At 38.5% G+C, this 20,659-nt stretch overlaps 1 protein-coding gene across 1 annotated transcript in view; it reads right to left on the bottom strand.

Annotated features, from left to right (window-relative positions):
- The window catches only part of FOCAD (focadhesin), a 117,471-nt gene that overhangs the window by 87,460 nt on the left and 9,352 nt on the right, over positions 1-20,659 (bottom strand). The window contains exons 5-10 of the mRNA XM_062018520.1: positions 15,137-15,241; positions 5,641-5,742; positions 3,515-3,719; positions 1,079-1,285; positions 550-637; positions 243-445 (exon numbers count right to left, since the gene is read on the bottom strand). Of these exons, the coding sequence (XP_061874504.1) occupies positions 243-445; positions 550-637; positions 1,079-1,285; positions 3,515-3,719; positions 5,641-5,742; positions 15,137-15,241 (910 nt within the window). The remainder of the gene's footprint in view (positions 1-242; positions 446-549; positions 638-1,078; positions 1,286-3,514; positions 3,720-5,640; positions 5,743-15,136; positions 15,242-20,659) is intronic.

The following is a 20,659-nucleotide window of genomic DNA, read 5'->3' as shown; positions in this document are numbered from 1 at the left end:
CTTGAAATTTGGTGACACATCCTTCATAACTCTCTTCAGCCAAAGGAAAAAGAATGGCAGCTAATAGTCACGTATGATGGTAAGGAAGAGGATATAGGTGAGTAGTATAAACAAGTCTTAAAGTCTGCTTTACCCAAAGTCTAATTTTATGGACTTAACCAAGCAGCTAGGCATAATGCAGCAAAACTGTTAAATGCATCCTCTACCTGCACCCAAGGAAAGAAAAATCCTTGTAACCTTACCAATTCCATTTTAGCCTTCAGATCTTCCTCCTTTAATATTTCCAAAAGACTTATAGCCAGCTGCTGCCTGGTAGTTCCAGAATCATCTTCTGGTAGGCAGTCCCCAATTGTTGTACAAGACAAGATCTGTAGCACAGGCATCACCAAAGTAAGCGCTGTGCTCGAGATGTTCTGTGTTTCTGAACAGGAAAGGATCTTGTAGGCTATTTAAGACAAAACAAACCACATGAGTTTATTGTTCATAAACATGAAGAAACAAAACACAGTCTTAAGAATGTGAATTCCTCTTTTACAAGAAGAGTTTTACCTAGACTCAAGATGGACTTCTGCTGACTTTCCGGTGTTTGCAGGAGTAGAAGTGCTAACCCAATTATACATTGTTGCACTGGAAACAGCTACAAGGCAAAAATAAAGAGGCTGAAGTCTTCTTTGTTTTTCAGTGTCATTAAACAGTACAAATAGACAACAACGAAAACTCTGTAAGGAGTTTCTTCATGAATCATAGTGAGTGTACAGAGCAACATAACACATTCAATGAAGAATATGAATAGTGTTAAAATACTATTTTATCTGAAAAAACAATATTGTAATTTGCTACTTCATTCAAAACCATTTTATTTCAGTTTAACCAATCCCCACATTAAAAAGTTAAATAATATATACAGAACAAGTTTTTGCCTTCTAAAGGTCTTCAATCAAGAAAAAAATTACAATCTTTGGAAACAATATTGGTCACTTGTAATGAATGCCATGTTTCAGTGTTTCTAACACTGTCTTAAATATGACACTGTTTAAATTTAGTACAACTCTCTTTTTTTCCCCCCACCAATTCTTACCTCTTTTAAGAGCTCATAGTTGTCCTCTATTAAGGAGATCAAACATGAGCATTCTCCCGTTACATTTAAACATACTTCACAGAAGCATAGCAGTTGTAGGCAAAACTGAGATAACTGAACTTTCCAAAATCCAGGATAGCGCAGTAGGCTGAGGAATAGCTCTTGCAGAAAAAACGAGGCTTCTGTTACTTGTAGTAAGTCTTTAAGCTGTAAAGAGGTAGTTAATAAACAAAATAAAACATATCCTGATTTAGTTTCCCTTCCCTATCTATGCAGAACTCCCCAAGTTAAGAATTATACCTATTAGCTCTGCAATGTTTCCACTGCAAGTATTACTGAGACTTAGAAGAAACACATTTATCAAGCAAGTGCATTAATCTCCTACCCAATTTCCCTGAAAAAAACAAGCAAACAAAACAGTAGATGAACTGCTAGTTAATGTTTTTAAGCAAAATTAGAAACAAGAATAAAAAGATAATAAAAGACAAGAATAAAAAGAATCTTTTTGTCCTCAAAAGCAAAGCAAATTAATTGTATTCTTGGGATTGTCTCAGCAACATAAAACAAATTGTGTGGGTTTTACAGTAATATATATCTGCTATATGTAACAGAAACATCCTGTTGTAGAATCTTTCCTGAGTAATGTAACTAAGACTTAAACGTATGTCTCAGAAGAGAAAGGCAGTGGTGGTATTTGCTTCTAGAGTACCATGTAATCTATGTACTACAAAAATGAAAAACTGAAGTGTGATACCCAAAAGCAGTATCTCGATACTTAGAAGGCAAGACAAGGGGTTTCAAGAAGCAGATTGCTTCAAAACCCTTAAGTGTTAGATGAGAGCACTCCTGCTCTTTAAAATTCTAGTTCCAGATAAATCCAGCTGCTTCAATCCTGACTCTGTAGCCAGCATTAAGAATAACATCCCAATATTTAATCCCTTAGAACATGAATAATTTGCTCTAATCAGAAGCCTCATGATTTTTTTCAGCAGTAAAGTCTGCAGATGATCAGCCATACTTTTGACAGTTTCATTGATACTATCAGACAAAATGACTAGGAAGCATTTCAGCTTCAATACAGAGCATTAAATACAGCTAAGCTTAAAGGAAGGTTAAGAACCACCTGAGGTTCAGAAAAACAAGAAGGAATGACAGGTTATAAAACAATCTAAACAGACTTCTTGGAGAAATTATTTCCCTTTCCATTGTAAGAGTTGTATTTCAGGCAAAGACAACAACATTTAGGTACTAATCTGAGTTTTTAAAAAAGCAACAGATTTCTAGTTAAAAAAACTCTACAAGCAGAGAGGAAAGAAAGGCTTGTAACTAATTTATTAACTCTTCTTCAGTGCCATTTTTTTTTTGCTAAATATTACCAAGTTAGAAGTTTGGTCATATGTTCAGGGTACAATGTTATACTGAAGCTTAGGTAAATTAAGATAAAATCATAAATGTCCCTATGTCCAGAAAAAGTTAGCATGTACCTGTCATCACAAACAGTAGGTCTGAACCAATATAATGTGCATAATATAAGTTATTAATCACCCAAAAGACTATGAAAAGTAGTTACCAGTAGAAAGTGGAGTTTACTAGTAAAATTACTCAGGAGCAAATGCTACCAAATATCTTCATATCAAGTCTATTTAGTTTTACACTATCATTACCATCAAACCTTCTCTCTATGGCAGTAATACCATAGGCTCATCCTTGAGCATATTAAAAACTGAAGATGTTGCTCTAAAATAAATGAGGAAGGAAAAGGTACATAAGCACAAAAAAGCTCAATCAATATCACCGAGTGAGGCAAAGCAGAACTATTAACCCAAACCAACACCAGAGTCTAACCAAAGGGGACAGGAAGACAAAATTCCTAGCCCCTAGCAAGTATCACGGTGCAACCTAAAAATGCATTCAAAGACTTCAACATATTCCAGAGGATTAAGTTTTGTCCTCGGATCCATTAATTGCTCTGTTACAAACAATGTGAAAGGAACATCTAGGAGTACTCAAATCATACTTCTGATATGGCTTGTTTCATTTTAGTACTATCCATGTTAAGTTAAAATGGCATGTTTTTGACATTTTACCATTTATCAATGTTCTCTCATGGGTATCTCTACAAGTTTACTGTATGTTTACTAAGGCAACTAGTAGCAAATAATTATGGTAAACATGTCTCCATTTACACCTTACCAGGTTTATCAAATCTGAACAATTAAAAAGTTTTACCTTTGACCAGAAAGAGGGAGTTTGCTAAGGTTCCTGTATTACCAACAAATAAGGTGTATAGAAAATGGAAGAGAATGCTCCACGTGCATGCTTGAAAGACAATAATAACAATAACAACAGTAACACCGACAATAATTATTACAACAGAAACATCACTGCTTTGATAGCATTTTTTTTGTAAAAAGTGAGGTCAGGCAACAACTATACCTGAAGGTGTGGAATAAAATCACACAGAAGTTGAAGAATGTGGGACTCCAGCACAGAGGGTGTTTCTTTGTGCTTTGGACCATAAGGCTGAAGTAAGATCTTGAGTAAACCCATTCGTAATTCAGCATATCCACGTAACTGAGATGGTTCGCAATACAGATATCTTAGAAATGGAGCCATTATGCCAACACACGAACTTTGTGCCCTGCAATTTAAAAACCAAGTTTGCCAACTCTGCCTTCTACTGAAAATGTAACTAACAAGGACAACTCAGGCAATACGACATGCCCTGCAATAATTTACCAGAAGCAATGAACAGAAAGATGTTACGAAATGCATTTCTGTATCTCAGAAAAAGCACAACTTATTAGCACAAGTACTGTCATTGGATATTATACAACAACTATACAATGAAGTGCAATTGTGAGAAGACTCAATATTTAAGCATGAATACTACTCAATATGTACTTGCATACTATGACATGCTTAATTTTATTCACTTTTCTTTCCTCATCAGTTCAAGAAAAATTACTTTCCTTGTTGAATATTATGAGAGACTAGTGCACCAGTATCAAGTACCATTTGGACAGCACTATTCGGTTATATCTTTTTAGGATACATAAAATCTAATTTCAGTTGAAAGGAACCATCTACTCCTTTCCAGATTTTGTCCAATGGTCTTAAATAATCACAGAAAACAGGAAATGCTTTAACCAAGATGGCTTCCCAGTAAAAAAAACTATCAAAGAACAGTTCTTACTGCTTGATTATGTCAGGAATACCAGTTGTTCTTGACACTATTAAAGCAATTAAATAACACAATTAATACATGAACAAATACACAAGGAACCAAAATTAAAAGTCTGTTTTAGAAACGTCTCAGATACAGAGCTTGGCAAAGAATTCAGTAATAGTTCTACATCCACATAGGCAGTGCTTTTTGGCATTGTACTTAGGGACATGGTTTAGCAGTAGACTTGGTAGTGTTGAGTTAGTAGTTATAATTCATGTTCTTAAGGGTCTTTTCCAACCTAAAGGATTCTATGAGATTCTACATTCTCAGTCTAAAACTTTACTCCATGGGAACTATTGCACAGAAAACAGCAAATGAAGTTTAAGATATTTTTCTTTCAGCAAGAACAAATCATCTTGGCTTAATTCAAAACAAGCCACCAGTAGAAAATTCACAGTACATTCCATCATTCGGACATCTAGTAAGACTCATCATGAGTCCCAGATTTAGCAGCTGAGCAGAAGAACAAGCGTGCAAAAAGTATTTGATCAGAATATTTTTCAAATAAGTCGAACAAAATACACTTGTGATCGAAAGTCTTACTGTTTATCATGTAGTCTAGGCCCACTGGAAACTTAAGAGATTAATAGCTTGTTTACTCAGAGCAATAACATAGAGAAATTAATTTCACTATATTGTTACTGATGGATTTGTATCAATCTTCCAGAAAACCGAAGAATAGAGATACTTGAAAAACACACATATAAGTGTAAAAAAATCAAATTAAAAAATTGGCTTTAAAGTTGCTAAAGCATTTGGTATCTTATAATAAAGCTTTATTAGTTCATTGAGATAAGCATGAAGAAAAGTTGAAATTGTTGTTAGTCTGGATAATTATTCATTGTTAAAGACATTTTACAATGAGGCTGTACTATTGATTCCTTCTGATTTGATTTTTAAATCAAGAAGCATACATCATTTTTTAAGATCTCATCCTTTACTGTGAAATATAATCATCTTCACTTTCCCTTTATCATCCCACCATTTTTTATGGATAAGTTATACCTTCAAATGAGTCATCTTTTTTGACTAAGCAGTCAAATTGTTGACCAAAAAAAATTTTTTAAATCTCTTATTAAAAAAAAAAATAAATCCAAAGGTGCTATAAATTTTGCACCATTTTTTTCCTCATCCATAGATCTGTAAAAACTATTTTTGATTGATTATTCTATTATAATATTCTAATTTTAACCTTTGTGTCATTAAAATTTTTAATTATCTTTTTCAAAAGACAGAATTCTTACTGTTCATTGCAGTTGCATTCAGGAAGTAAGTTACACCAATATGATTCAGTTACCTACATTTGCTATTTTTCAATTATTCCTTCATTTACCTCTCTGGACACTGATGGAAAAATATGGTTATCTGCTGCAGTAGAACTGGCCAGCAATCAGGTCTGTTTTCAAGGACACTGATTAACGGATGAGGAGTGTTCCTGAAACACAAAGAACTCACATTTGGATCTATAATGCAGAAAGCAAGTGTGCAACATAACCATCTTCAAAATGACACAGACATAGCAATAGACAATTTAAACCCCTGGTTCTACCAATATCCTTTACCAGCTTTGCCAAGACTGTTACACTGTCAAACGCACACACTTCACGGGAAGCTCAGTAACAAGATTAAAACAGATTCTCCATTCAAAAGTCTTGGCCCGTTTTTTCTTTTTGATAATGTCTAATTTTGATAGCAGCCCTATGCTGTAACAGTGGGCTGCAAAAAAAGTCTGGACCACATGTCACACATGAGTCCAGTCTTTTATGCATAAGTACAGATATTCAGCATCTGATATCCGTCAAGGTGACCATCATCCCACTTATTACGTTGTAAGTGATTGGCAGTGAAACAAGCAGGAAAGGAGAAAGGGTGGCCATATCACCAGCCATGAGACCTCCACTTTACTGCCAGCTCTCTGACAATGGCTGCATTTGAAGAAACTCAGAGGCCCAGTAGTCATCTGTTCTTCTCAGATGAATCTATCACCAACATCTTCCACACTACCAAAGTCAAAGACAGAAACAACTTTCCTAACAGTATGAGGGAAAAGCTGGAAATCAGTTTTGCTGATTCCCACAGATCTGGTAACAGACACAAAAAAGCCAAACTAGATGAATAAATGGAAAGCCAACAAATGCATGCACACCACACAAGCCTGGCAGCCAGAGAGTGGTAACATAAATCCAGGAACTGCAGATACTGCAAACCACTACCTTCCCTTTAGTTAACCATCCTTCCTGTTCACATGTCCAACAAATCTGTGCTACACACCAGACAGATTTTCAGTCAGTTTTACCTATACAGACTAGATGATGTGACACTGAACAATTTTAAGTGGAACATCTTAAGAGAGACAGCCTCAGTTTTAGACAGTTACTGTGCCTCTTAAAGAAAATAGTAAGAAAGAATTTTTTAAAAAATAAAACAGAGAAACCACAGCAACAACAAAAAGAGGACGGCGCACACACACACACACACGCCATACACACATCCTCCCAACATAACATTAAGGCTCCTTGCATGTATTTATAGGACGACTGACTTGCATGCCTGTGAGCTGTCTCACTTAATGAACACCAGATATGGAATGCTGCAATGAAGAAAAAATATTTTCTTGACATACTATTAATTTTACTACAATTAATTTTACTACAGTTAGGTAAGCCTTTTAGAAATATTTTATAATAGTATTTAGTTTGTTATTGTTATTTTGATAACCTGTAAGGAACAGAGAGTCCAAGACCTGAAGGAATCTTTTTATTACAGAAGTCAACATTCATTCATTCTGATATACTTGCTTCAATAGCATTGTGCTACAACATAGGTTTCATCTTGAGCAGCACCAAATTAACTCAGCTCTAGATCAAGCAAGAGGTGCAAGAATCTCACTTAAGATTTAAGAATATATATCTGATTTTTTCCATTACATTGTATATTCTAATTGCATAATGTGATGTGACATGGTATTGAGGCTTCCCTTAAGTGGGCTGAATAGGTAATAACCTGCTATAAACAGGAATGTTTACAGTTATACTATGTCTCATCAGACAGTATTTCTGAAAAAACATCAACTAGTACACCTATCCTTAAACTAAAAGAGGCACTCCTTACTGTGTTATTTTTACAATCTCCCTGTTGACAGTGTTAGAATTCTGGGCAACTGGCTACTAATGAGGATAATCAGACTAACAAACATAATTACTAGCTAAATCAAAGGCCTGACAAGCTAAGAAAGCTGGTTACAGAATATTTTACAAATCTAATGCCACTTAATATTCTGACCACATAGCAAAGAAAACATCTAACATCTAAGAAAATAGCAATTACCTGCTTAAACTAAAGATAACAGTCAAATACGACCATATGACTCACTGAACTCTGTCTGTCTCAGGTATCAGCACATAATTGCAGCATCCTTACATGTTATAACACATTCTTAATAAAAATTCTGAGATACACAAAGAGGAAATATGTTTCAGTCAACTGCTTCTCTTCAAAAGCTTCAAACATAGATGGAAATTTGCTCTAACTGACAAAGCACTTCTTGTCATGGAAGGATATGTACAAAACAAAACATGTCTTTAATATACCTTTAGGCATCAAGAAAAAGACTTTTAAACTATATATCAAGAAAAAGCTTTCCTTTGTTGAGAGAGACTTAATTGCAGTGCTAAGGACATCAGCCTAAAGGCAGTTGGTCTAAATCAAGAGAATATTTAGTATATATAACTTGTTAGTGAGAAAGTTAAATTAGATTCAGGTAATTTCTGTTCAGATATAAAAACATCTGTGCCTTTATGAAAATAGCAGAAATACACAGAAATGCATCAAGTCAGAGAAAGGAAATTATTGCTAAGTCATCTTCATATGCAGATACATTTGAGTCTGTGCATTACCAAAACTCAGAAGTATGACCACAAATCTAACTTGGAAATCTATTTGACATGGACATTAGTAAATAACACTAATTTATTGTCATAACACATAAACATGACTAAACATTCTTAGTAAGATGATATAAATGGTGGAAAATATTACAGAATCAATAATAAAGCTGAAAAACTATTAATAATATCAGAGCAATAAAATCAAGGAAAATCATAATTCATACAGGCTAACAAAACTGACAGCAATTACAAGGCTATTGTAGGTAGAGACAGCAGGAAAATCAGCAACAGAACCTGACATGTCTGGCACCTCTTTCATGAAGCTTCAAAGAGATGAAATTTAACATATTCTGCTTAACTCTTTATAAAAGAATAACTAGTAGGTGTCATCTTCCTCTATTTAAAAAAAAACCAAACAAGTTCAATTTGGAGATCACCTTGTGCTATGATAATGAGATCATACACACACTGAGGAAGAAGAACTGAAGTGGCTGGAAAGTTCTACAGGAGCAGATATTGATCCTTCTATCTGGATCAAATAAACAGCTTTTAAACTAGTGCTACCTTAGCATTTAGAAAACTTACATGAACAAAAAGGAAAAAGCAAAAATAAACAAACTTTGCTTTCAAATCACTCCGCATATAGATTTGCACACTTACTGATTCACATTCTAACAAACAGAATATTAGATGCACTTCTATTTGGAGTTACCAAAAATCATTCCGGAAAGCAGGAGAAATACTACTGTCCAATAGGTACAGGGGCAAAAGAAGAATGTGGGGAGCAGGGTGAACACGGTTTGCAGCAGACCTTAGTCTATGCTAAAGTCTTTTGCAGACTATGACTGGGATAATTCCAAGAGTTGCAGGTGCCATCCTACTTCACTATTGCATTCAGCAGAAAATTTACCTCAGGTCTTTTCATAACATGTCCCAGTGTTTCTAGTGAAGCATGTTTCCTTAAATCCAGTCAGAAACTCCTATTTTTTAAACTTGCACTCAACACTCATGATTCTTCCACTAAGCAGCAGGCTCTGCATTCTTAGTAACCTTTCTTCTTTTTCATTTTTCAAAGATCTTGGGGATGTGGGGAGGTCCTTGCTGACTGGAAATTAGCCAATACCACTTCAGTCTACAAAAAGCGTGAAAGACCCAGGAAAATACAGACCTGTTTGTCTAACCTCAGTTCCTAGAAAAACTAGGGAGAAGATAATACCATGTACTACTGAAAGACATTTACAGAACAATGCAATCATCAGGTACTGTCAAACAGGTTCACAAAGGGAAAGTATACTTAACTAATTTGACTGGTGGACGAAGGGAGGGCAGTAGATGTAATTTCTCTGGATTTCAGTGAGGCTTTTAATACTGCTCCTCACAGCACCCTTCTGGACACGTTGTCTAGCTGTGGGATGAGCACATTCATTGAGTGCTCTGCGAAGAACTGGCTGAAGGGCAGAGTTCAAAGGATTGCAGTGAATGGGGCTATATCTAGCTGGTGACAGGTCACCAATGGTGTTCCTCAGGGCTTAATTCTAGAGCCAGAAGAGTGTTCAATATATTTATCCAGGACCTGGAGGTAGGAGTTCAATCTACCATTAGCAAGATTGATGAAGATACCAAGTTTGGAGGTGATGTTGACTCTCTTAAGGAACAAGAGGCCTTGCAGAAGGGTCCAGAAAGATTAAGGCATAGGACAATCGTCAGTGGTGTGAAATTTAACAAATCCAAATGCCAGATTGTGCACTTGGGACAGAGGAATGCTGGACACAAGTATAGACTGGGAGAGGTGTGGTTGGAATGCAGTCCTGCAGAAAGGGAGCTGGGAGTGCTGGCTGCCATGAAGCTTCCCTGGAGTCTTCAGTGTACCTTGGCAGCTGGGAGGCAGATGATGACATCCCCCTGAGATCCAGTGACAAGATGCACGGGACTAGCTCAAAGCCACACCAGGGGAAGTTTAGATATTAGGAAGCATTGCCTTATGAAGAGAGTTGACACTGGAACAGGCTCCTTAGAGGGGTGATTGATGCTCCATGATTGTCATTGTTTATGAGGCATTTGGACAATCATAGAATCATAGAATGCTGTGGGTTGGAAGAGACTTTTAGAGATCATCCAGTCCAACCCCCCTGCAAAAGCAGGTTCATCTAGATCACGTCGCATAGGAACATGTCCAGGTGGGTCTTGAAGACCTCCAAGGAAGGAGACTCCACAACCCATCTGGGCAGCCTGTGCCACTGCTCCGTCACTCTCACGGTGAAATAGTTTTTTCTTATGTTTAAGTGGAACCTTTTGTGTTCCAGCTTCATCCCATTACTCCTTGTCCTGTTGCTAGCTACTGTAGAAAAAGAGGAATGTCCCAAACTCCTGACACTCACCCTTTAGATATTTATAAATGTTAATAAGATCTCCCCTCAATCTAATCTTCTCCAGACTAAACAGCCCCAGTTCCCACAGTCTTTCCTCGTATGAAAGATGTTCCATACCGCTGATCATCTAGGTAGCCCTGCACTGGACTCTCTCCAGAAGTTCCCTGTCCCTCTTGAGCTGAGGAGCCCAGAACTGGACACACGACTCCAGATGAGGACTCAACAGGGCACAGTAGAGGGGGAGAAGAACCTCCCTCAACCTGCTGGCCACACTCTTCTTGATGCATCCCAGGATGCCATTGGCCTTCTTGGCCACGAGGGCACATTGCTGGCTCATATTTAGCTTAATATCAATCAGGACTCCCAGGTCTCTCTCTGCAGAACTGCTCTTCAGCAGTTTGACCCCCAGCCTGTACTGGTGCATGGGGTTGTTCCTTCCCAGATGCAGGACTCTGCACTTGTACTTGTTGAACCTCATGAGGTTTCTCTCTGCACAATGAGATGCCCTGAACGCTTTAGGTTTTGGCCAGGCAGTTGGACTAGATTATCACTGTAGGTCCCTTCAAAGTGAAGTAGTCTGTTCTGTTAAGAATTGCTAGTACAGCACTGTTAATCACACATCTTTAAAGGATACTACCGTGCTACTACCCTAAAGTAGCCTGTCAGTCCAGGATAAAGCAAAATGTACAAATAGACAGAGCAGCTAACCACTTGTAAATACATAGGTGTCTGGGGAAACAAAGATAAGTCCTATGTGAGGGGCAACAATACAAAACTATTATTTTTAACTATTTGGTCATCTCAACTTTGTTGTTACATTGCTGAACACAGGAGCGTCCCAATCTCATTTAGAACACAAATTCAGTGTCAGATTGCTTTTTCTGTATGAAGAAACATCTGCAATCAACGTACTCCTCTGCATATTGAGTTGTGACTCTGGCCCTTTCAGAAAGACGAAATAGCACTTTACTCCATCCAATAAACATTTTTAAAGCAGTTTTCTATCCGTTCTGAATTTCCATTTCAGAAACCTAGTAGCTCTCAGAATTTTAAGCAATAAAAACAATGCATAGTGAATCACTAATGGAAAATACTAGTTCATTAAAAAAATAATAGTTTTCAGCAGCAATTTATAGATGAAGTTCTGTACACGCAAGTCATAACCCACCTGCACCAAAAATGCTTAGAGAGCACCCATCAAAATCCCCTCTTCCCTGCACTCCCACTCAATTCAGTTTGAAACTTGGGTTATTGGACATTTATATTAATATGCACAGGAAACAGACAACTTAATGTCAGGTAAGAGATTACAAATTCATTGAGAGTGATCATTTCTAGCCCACAGTGAGACCAACTTGCAGATTACTTTTGTCTGTGCTACAGCTGGTCCTAATTTCATACCAAAAGTGCATATCATCCCACACATAAATTTAAAAATCACATAACTTCTTCACATGTCCTTGAAAAAAACCACCCCAGCATATTTGTTTTGGTATTTATCCACCATCAAAATACTAGTTACTAAAAAAAACAAACCACCAAACTAAAAAGAATCTCCATGAAACAGTGGTACTTTCATAACTTACAGAAACAATTAGGAATCCTGAACTCCGGTGTTATGAGAGGCAATTTTCTACCAATTTACTAGGGTAAAATAAACACTTCCCACATTCTGTTGGAAGAGAGGTAATCTCTTCTCTGTTTCAGAATGTTAATTTGCTTGTAAAAAGTGAAGAATTCTCACATTAAATCTACAGAGGATTAACCAAAGGAAATTTTAAAAATCTACGTGGTGAGTTGACCTTATCTGGCCACCAGATGCCCAGCAAATCACTCTCCCACCTTCTCTCCTCAGCAGGATGGAGAGAAAAGGAGATGAAAAACTTGTGGGTAAAGATAAAGGAAGCATAATAAAAGTAAAGGCCCTATCAAATTAAAACAAAAAGACTTATTCTTTACTTCCCATAAGTGAGGAATGTCCAGCCACTTCCTGGGAAATAAAAGTTTCAGTACACACAGAGGTTGCTGTGGAAGACAAATGCTTTAATAATAAATGCCCTTTCCCGGTCTCCTTTCTCTTAGATTTTATTGCTGACCACTATGTCGTATGGTATGAAACATCCCTTTGGTCAATTTAGGTCAGCTGTCCTGGCTGTAGTCCCTTCTAAACTCCTGCCCATCCCCCTCTTACTGGCTTTTGAAGGGGTAGTAGTAGGCTGGTGGTAGTGGACTGCTCAGTAGTAGCCAAAATACCAGTGTGTTACCAACACCATTCAACCTACAGACACACAGCACAGTGAGCTGCTACAGGGAAGGCTAACTCCATTTCAGACAAAACCAATACAACATAACCAATTAACACTCCCAAAACGGCAAGATATTGTTTTCTCCCATTTCTTTCCAGGAACTGTTTTAATGAAATCACATCATCATAAGTACTACAGAACTAATTCTATTGTCCAGACTTCACATTGGTCTAAACCAACTTTATTTATTAACCCATAACACTGTTTTTACAATGTCCCAAGAGAAACGATAACAGCGAACTACTTGAGAATGTACTAGTGCTTTTTGATTCTTCATTGATGGTTCCACATGGAATACTTTCAAGAAGTTGGCAACTGTAACAGGAGGTTACTGTTGGTGAGTTACTTTATACATTCTTCTATTTCTTTCAGAAATCAAGTTTTAACGACACTGGATAGACAGAGCTAAAACAATTGTTACATAACAAGTCATTGAATCACAACAGGCCTTTCTGTACACTAAAACCCAAAATTCACATGTTACAAATCACGGGGCATTGACTTACTAGATATTCAACACTACGTCAAGCAATCTGACGTCTCTCTTCATTGAAGTTAACTGGAAGCAAATGGATAAATGAAAACTGTATTGGTAAAGTGTAAGTCTGCTGTTTATCTTCAGTTCTCTATTCACAGAATCACAGAATGGTAGGGGTTGGAAAGGACTTTTAGAGATCATATAGTCCAACCCCCCTGCAGAAGCATCTCCACCTAGATCAGGTTGCACAGGAACATGTCCAGGCCATGTCTTGAAGACCTCCAGAGAAGGAGACTTCACACCTTCCCTGGACAGCCTGTGTCAGGGCTCCCTCACCCTCATAGTGAAATAGTTTTTCCTCATTTTTTAAAATGGAACTTTTTTGTTCCAGCTTCATCCTATTACACCTTGTTACCTCACTTCAAACAATTCTGAATATCCAATTTCCCCTTTCTAGTATGTTACCAGCAAGAGTTGCGGGGGGGAGGAATTAAAAAAGTAGTTACCTTTCTTCACACTACTGCTAAGAAGCTATTCCTTTATTCCAGTCACATCCTACTACTGTCTTTTTCCACATAGTTTGTATTAAGTGTCTTTAACTTAGCCTTCTCTAGCATGAGACTTTAAGCTTATTTACTACCGAAGAGGAAGCTTCCAAATACGTTCCATCATAAAGTGCTACCTGCCTTTTCAGTTAAAACTGCTCTGTAAGAGTGTGGACTTTTTAAAACAAACTGAAATAGCAAAAAAGTCAAAAACATACCAAATTTCAAGAATGCACTTCAAACTCTCTTTCACTTTTCTTTGCTATTTAATTTTGCTTAAGTAAACACACAATTCCCATCTTCCGGATAGTGCCTTTTATAACTTTACTGCACTATAGCTACAACTTGCTACAACTGTACCTCTTAATGGCACCAAAAAACAACTTGAAAAATGTTCATGACATCTACCACGCTGGGACCTGCTCCAGAGAGATACAGTAGTGGCTGTTAAGGTCAGCACTGACTCGATGGTTTCTCAAGAGCTAGAATAAGTCACTAAGATGTCCTCTTAGGAAGGCTGCTATTGCATGACAAGACAGTTTTACATTAGTAGCTCTGGATGCATCTTAAAATGATTTCTTTTTACATGGTAACCACTTTAACAGTAAAAGTATTCAGGAACCTTACCTTGATAACAGGAAAAATGAGAGACTGTGGACCATTTTCATCTCAGAAAATAAAAGACTTATTAAAAGGATTGCTAGCAATCATCCAGCTACCAGTACCATACCTGTTAGCATGTTAGGACTGTTAGCAATCACACCAGTACCATATTTGAACAAGTATTTATTTGCTTTTTCTCACACAACCTTCATGTAGTCATTGCTCCTTTTGGTGGCAATCTTATCTCTATCTTCCAGAACTCTTTGAAACTTTTAACAAAAAACCCTACAGAATCACAGAATTATTTAAATTGGAAGAGGTCTCCTCAGATCACCTAGTCCAACTTACATGCTCAAGCAAAGTCAGTTTGCGAAAGCTGCCCAGGATCACACACGGTTAGGTTTTGCTATCTCAAAGGATGGAGATGTCACAGCCTCTGTGGGCAACCTGTGCCAGTGCCTGATTACACATAAAATAAAAAACAACCACCACCAAACAAAAAATACTCCTCCCCGCTCAAAAAAAAAAAAAACAAAACCCAAAATACCAAAGAACGAACAGAAGCCAAGAGAGAGACTGAAAGCAAGCATGAACACTTAACCTAGGTTTTTTTCTGGAAATAAAACTTATGTGAAACTAACCTGATTCCATACAGATTTTGAACAGCCTCATCTCCATCTTTTCCTAGTTGAACAGCTTGAATCTGTAGTAATTTCCAAATAATTTTTATTAAACCATGCACGTTCCTGTTGACGAAAAGAAACACATTATTGTTAAGGTGTAGTTGAAGTAGTTGTTTCTTCCATAAGAAGAGGAATCCCAGAATAAAATTCACACTCAAGAACCCTTGAGTTCTCCTCAAGGACCTCCTTACATCTACCTACACTATTTTGGGCAAGCTGCGCATCCACATACCTTAGCTTTCCTTATCACACAATAAGCAGAAGAGCAGATAGAATAAATTAATGCATCAACTAAAATTTTAATGGTTTGCTTCTACTGTATCTTAGATGCACACTTGGTGTTCCCAGTTTAACTTTAAACTGGTGCTTTTGATACCTTAAAAATGAAAAATTGGCTCTTCTCTGAATGCAACCATATAATTAAAACATCCAGCATGGTACACAAATTTCAACTACGCCACTGTCTACCAAGAGAAAGAAAGAAAAATCACATTGTCAAAAAAGACACTTAAGAAATGTAGTTTGTGCTGACCTGTCATCTCAGAAGACAAGGACTATATAAAACAGATACACAGAGAGCTATTTTATGCCCCTCCTCCTACATTGTTTAATTTCCCTTTCAGGAAAACTCAAGAAATAACAGTATTTCTGGAATTTCTGATAGCATTATCCTGGAGACCCACTGAAGAAATTAATGAGGTCCACCACAAAGAGGAAAAGAAAGCTCTGTGACCATGCAGTAAAGAAGTCTGGAAGTCACAGAGCTTATTACTGCATGGCTGAGCTTACAATGACAACATGAAAATTTTCTTTTCGTCTCCATAATTAATTGCTGTCTACATCTTTCCATACCTTTCCAAGGAGAAGGAGACCATGCCAGATCCTACCCAATCTCTTTTCAAGAATATAACCTGGATTCTATAATGAAATAGTTGACACAGAACAAAAAAAGACACAGTTGCTTCCTTTGCTTTTCATCTAGACCATGCTATGCAATTTCACCATCACCCCCTAAAAATCTATCAGACAATTTACCACTATAAAACTAATAAACTATAATTACTTCTCATTTTATTTACATAATGAACAGGAAGATATAACAAAATATACAATTACAAGAGATCATCACCTGACAAAATGTTACTTCTAGCACACAGGGCAAGATAAGGGAGGAAAAAGAGAATTAGGTGCTGAGGTTGTTTTAGTTTTACTCCTTATTATTCCACCTTTTTCCTTCCTAGCAGGAAAAAACATAAGAAATCTCTTTTTTCTGTAATTCCACTTCCCCCACAGTGACTGGAAACTGCAGGAACTTCTCAGAAGGCAAGCTGGAAATAACAAATTATGTAGAATTTATGTAAATCTCTCATGGACAAACAAACCACCAACCTCATTTAACACAGGAGCAAGCTGCGGTACAGTAATATTAACTGTTTGGCATAGAGGGTGGTATGCTCCACAAACATCTTCCTACATTATGAATGGATATATAAACATTTAGACTTTTAAGTCGTGCTTAAATTTGTTCAGACTTGTTGGCAATTTCTGTCAAAGAACATGGAGACTTCACATGAACACTGTTAAAAAATAGGAATTTACACACATAGGCTGGACCAACATCAGCACAAAAATGTGTGGTAACAACATGGAATGACTTGTTATTTACCAACACTTTACTGAAAAATCAAAAAACTGCAAAGACAAAGCATCATATGATTATAGAATCATAATCTTAAAAAATCCTCACATAATTACAGAATCACAGAATCTTAACGGGTGGAAGGGACCTCAAAAGATCACCTAGTCCACCACCCCTTCAAGAGCATGGCCAACTACAGTAGGTTACACAGGAACTCGTCCAGGTGAGTTTGGAATGTACCCAGAGAAGGAGACTTAACAACATCTGGCAGCCTATTCCAGTGCCCTGTCACCCACACAGTGAAGTTGCTCTTCCCTGTGTTTCTTTAAATCTCTTATGTTCCATCTTATGCCCATTGCCCTTTGTCCTACCATTGGATATCACTGAGAAGAGCCTGGCTCCATCCTCCTGACATCCACCCTTTACTTATAACATTACGTAAATATAAACATTATATAAACAAATGTAAACATTAATGAGATCACCCCTCAGTGTCTTCTCCAAGCTAAAGAGCCCCAGCTCCCTCAGCCTTTCATCATAAGGGAGACGCTCCATTCCACCACCTTGGTGGCCCGGCGCTGAACTCTCTTCAGCTGCTCCCTGTCCTTCTTGAACTGAGGGGCCCAGAACTGGACACAATATTATAGATGTGGTCTCACAACAGCAGAGTAGAGGGGGAGGAGAACCTCTCTCAGCCTACTGGCCACAGCCCTTCTAATACACCCAGGCTGCCATTGGCCTTCTTGACCAAGAGGGCACATGGCTGGCTAATGCTCATCCTGCTGTCGACCACGACCCCCAGGTCCCTTTCCTTTAACTACTCTCTAACAGTTCATTCCCCAGCCTGTATTGGTACATGGGGTTATTCTTTCCCAGATTCAAGACTCTACACTTGCCCTCATTCAATTTCATTAGATTTCCCTCTGTCCAACTCTCCAGCTTGTCCAGGTCTCACTGAATGGTAGCACAGCCTACTAGTGTGTCAGTCACTCTCCCCAGTTTATTATCATTAGCAAATTTGCCAACAGTGCCCTCTGTTCCCTTATCAAGGTCATTAATGAATATATTGAACAGTACCAGTCCCAGCACCAGTCCCTGAGGGACTCCACTAGATATAGGCCTCCAACTAGATGCTGCCCCACTGATCACAGCTCTCTGCCTTCTTCCCTTCATCCAGTTCACAGTCCACCTCACTGCCTGATCATCCAGCCCACACTTTCTCAGTTTTGTTGCCAGGATGCTGTGGGAGATTGTTCTGGTTTAGCAAGGAGCAGCTTTTGGCTTAGTAACAGGGGGAGCAGGTTGCAGTGAAGACCCGGTAAAGAGTTTGCGGACTCTCCCCCGGCTCCTGGGTTCAGACCCACCTCCGGCCCGGCTGGGCCAATCTGGCGCCTCTGCCATCACTATTTAGGGGACGGGAATTTGGAATGCGAGGCAGGAGGTGTAAGAGTGATACAAGATGGAGGCGACCATGCGGACCCTTCAGCCAGAGAAGGAGGAAGGAAGGAGAAGCAATAGACCAGAGACCCCTCTGCAGGCCGTGGCTGGAATGCAAGCTGTGCCCCTGCAACCTATGGAGATCCATGGCAGGACCGAGAGTTACCAGCAGCTCCATGTGAGTGAGCCCGGACGGGCGAGGGACTGTGTGGGGAGACGGCCATGGCCCAGGCCGTGTTGGAGAGCCTGTGTGCCGCAGAGCAGCCCCACACGAGAGGCAGAGAGGAGCTGCAGCCTTTGGAATAAGTGCGCGTCGGAGCAGCCCGTGCAGGGCTGCCATGCTTGTGAGTTACCCCACGGACTTGCAGGGAGGACTGGTGTGGAGTTCACCCGTCCTGAGGAGGGACAAACAGCAGCAGCTATTGGGAACAGACTAACTGACCCCCCCCCCACCCCAAACCGTTCAAGGGGGAACGAGGTAAAAACACGGGGATCAGGGCTCTGAGCCCAGGAAGAGGGGAGGGGTGGCAAGAAGGTGTTCTTAAAAAGGCTGGTTGGACTCTTCATTGATGTATTACTCTGTGTTGTTTTATCTTGGTTATGTTTTGGGTTTTGGGGGTATGTTTTAGTTGATGTTTCATTAAATTATTTTCATTTTTTCTTCCCCAAGCCGAGTAGCCTGGTCTGTTTTGTCCTGAACCTTAAGTGGCAATTAAGCTCTCCCTGCCCTTGAGCAATTCTCAGCCTCTTTGGTACTTGAGGCTAATCGTGGTCTTTGTTCCCTGATGGGCCTAAACCAGGACAGAGATGGTGTCAAATGCTTTACTGAAATCCAGATAAACCACATCCACTACACTACCACCATGTATCCACCTGGTTACATCTTCATACACAGCTATCAGGCTGGTCAAACATGACTTCCCCTTGGTACAACCATGTTGACTGCTCCTAATGACTCTTGTCCTTCAAATGCCTGGAGACAGCACTCAGATAAATTCCATCACCTTTCCAGGGCTGGAGGGGAGGCTGACATAAAAGAAAATGGGAACACACAGGTAAATATCACAACTGACACATCTTTACTATACTTATCATCATCAGTAGAGAGGATCTTCCCTAGGCTTGCACAGAACACCAGGGAATATCTAGAGATTGCCTCAGTGGATTTTCCCATCAATAAATGCTTCATTTCATATTTCAGGAAAAGACAAAGCAGCATAGACTCTCTTCTGTTCTTTTCATACTTTTGCCAACAGTGCTGGAAAACATTGATCAAGATCCAAAATAACAGAATATCCTACTGTTTTCTTTCTTTCTTCCAAAAATGGATATTATAAGATGTGCCTGTAATCTTGAAAATTGCTGGCTGTCATGACACTTGGCTCTTGAAATGCTGAAGTCTTGACTATACAAGAAAACATGAGGTTCAACAGAACCCTTCTGGAAAGCAAGCAACAGGAAGGTACGTAGCAGGCTTCCAAATCCCAATACAATCAGTCAGTCTCTGTACAGAGGAGTACAGTCTGTATACACAGAGGAGGCATGAAAGCCTTTCGGGTCGGTATCGGACAAAAAGAGAGAACAAATCACCTTCTAGATACTTCATGGTAAGAGTCAGTTAAACAGAAATTTGACAGCATATTCCCTAATTTCAAGTGGTAACTATGCAGTAAGGAGAAAAAATAACCATAAAACACTCAATAACAGGCTGCCTTGTTCTCAAAACTCCTGTATTGCTGGTCCTAATTCCCAGGCAGGTGGTGGGGAGAGAACGGCTGCTTTGAGCTTTGCACTCAGCTACTGAACTCAAGCAGCACAACAGCAAGTATTTCCCCACCTTCTACAGGCATGGAGTCTTAGGTGATAAAAACATTCTGAAATCACGTATAAACAGAAATCCTTCTGACAATTTCTTGACCATTACAATAATCCATTGTTTCACAGGTTTTTAATAGATTGATTTGATTATTTATGGTCATTTATTATTATTTTCAGGTCACAGAGTTTTTCCATCATCTCCTACACAGAAAACTAGAGAACAATGTGAAAAATATGTCAAATGTGCATATATATTTTTACACACATATATATATATATTGTATATATTTATACTCACACAAATATACACATAAATACACATTCCAGGATGTTTAAACTGTTGGGCCATCAGAGGAAACTGAACGCTGTATCTGAGACAGTTGTAGTATAATGAAGCACCAGAGAGGTAAGAATAGATTCCCATTTGAATAATGGGCAAGTACTGTTAACCACAGAAAAACTCAGTTCAGATAAGCACTGGATGTTCAACTCTGACAAAGCAAAATGACTTTCCTAGAGTCCAGAATTTGATATACCTGACAAAACACAACCCACAAGGTGCACTAAGCCCCTGTTAAATTCATCAT

The sequence above is a fragment of the Colius striatus genome, chromosome Z (genome assembly GCF_028858725.1).
Source record: "Colius striatus isolate bColStr4 chromosome Z, bColStr4.1.hap1, whole genome shotgun sequence".
Taxonomy (NCBI): Eukaryota; Metazoa; Chordata; class Aves; order Coliiformes; family Coliidae; genus Colius; species Colius striatus.
This window is presented reverse-complemented; position numbering and strand designations above follow the sequence as displayed.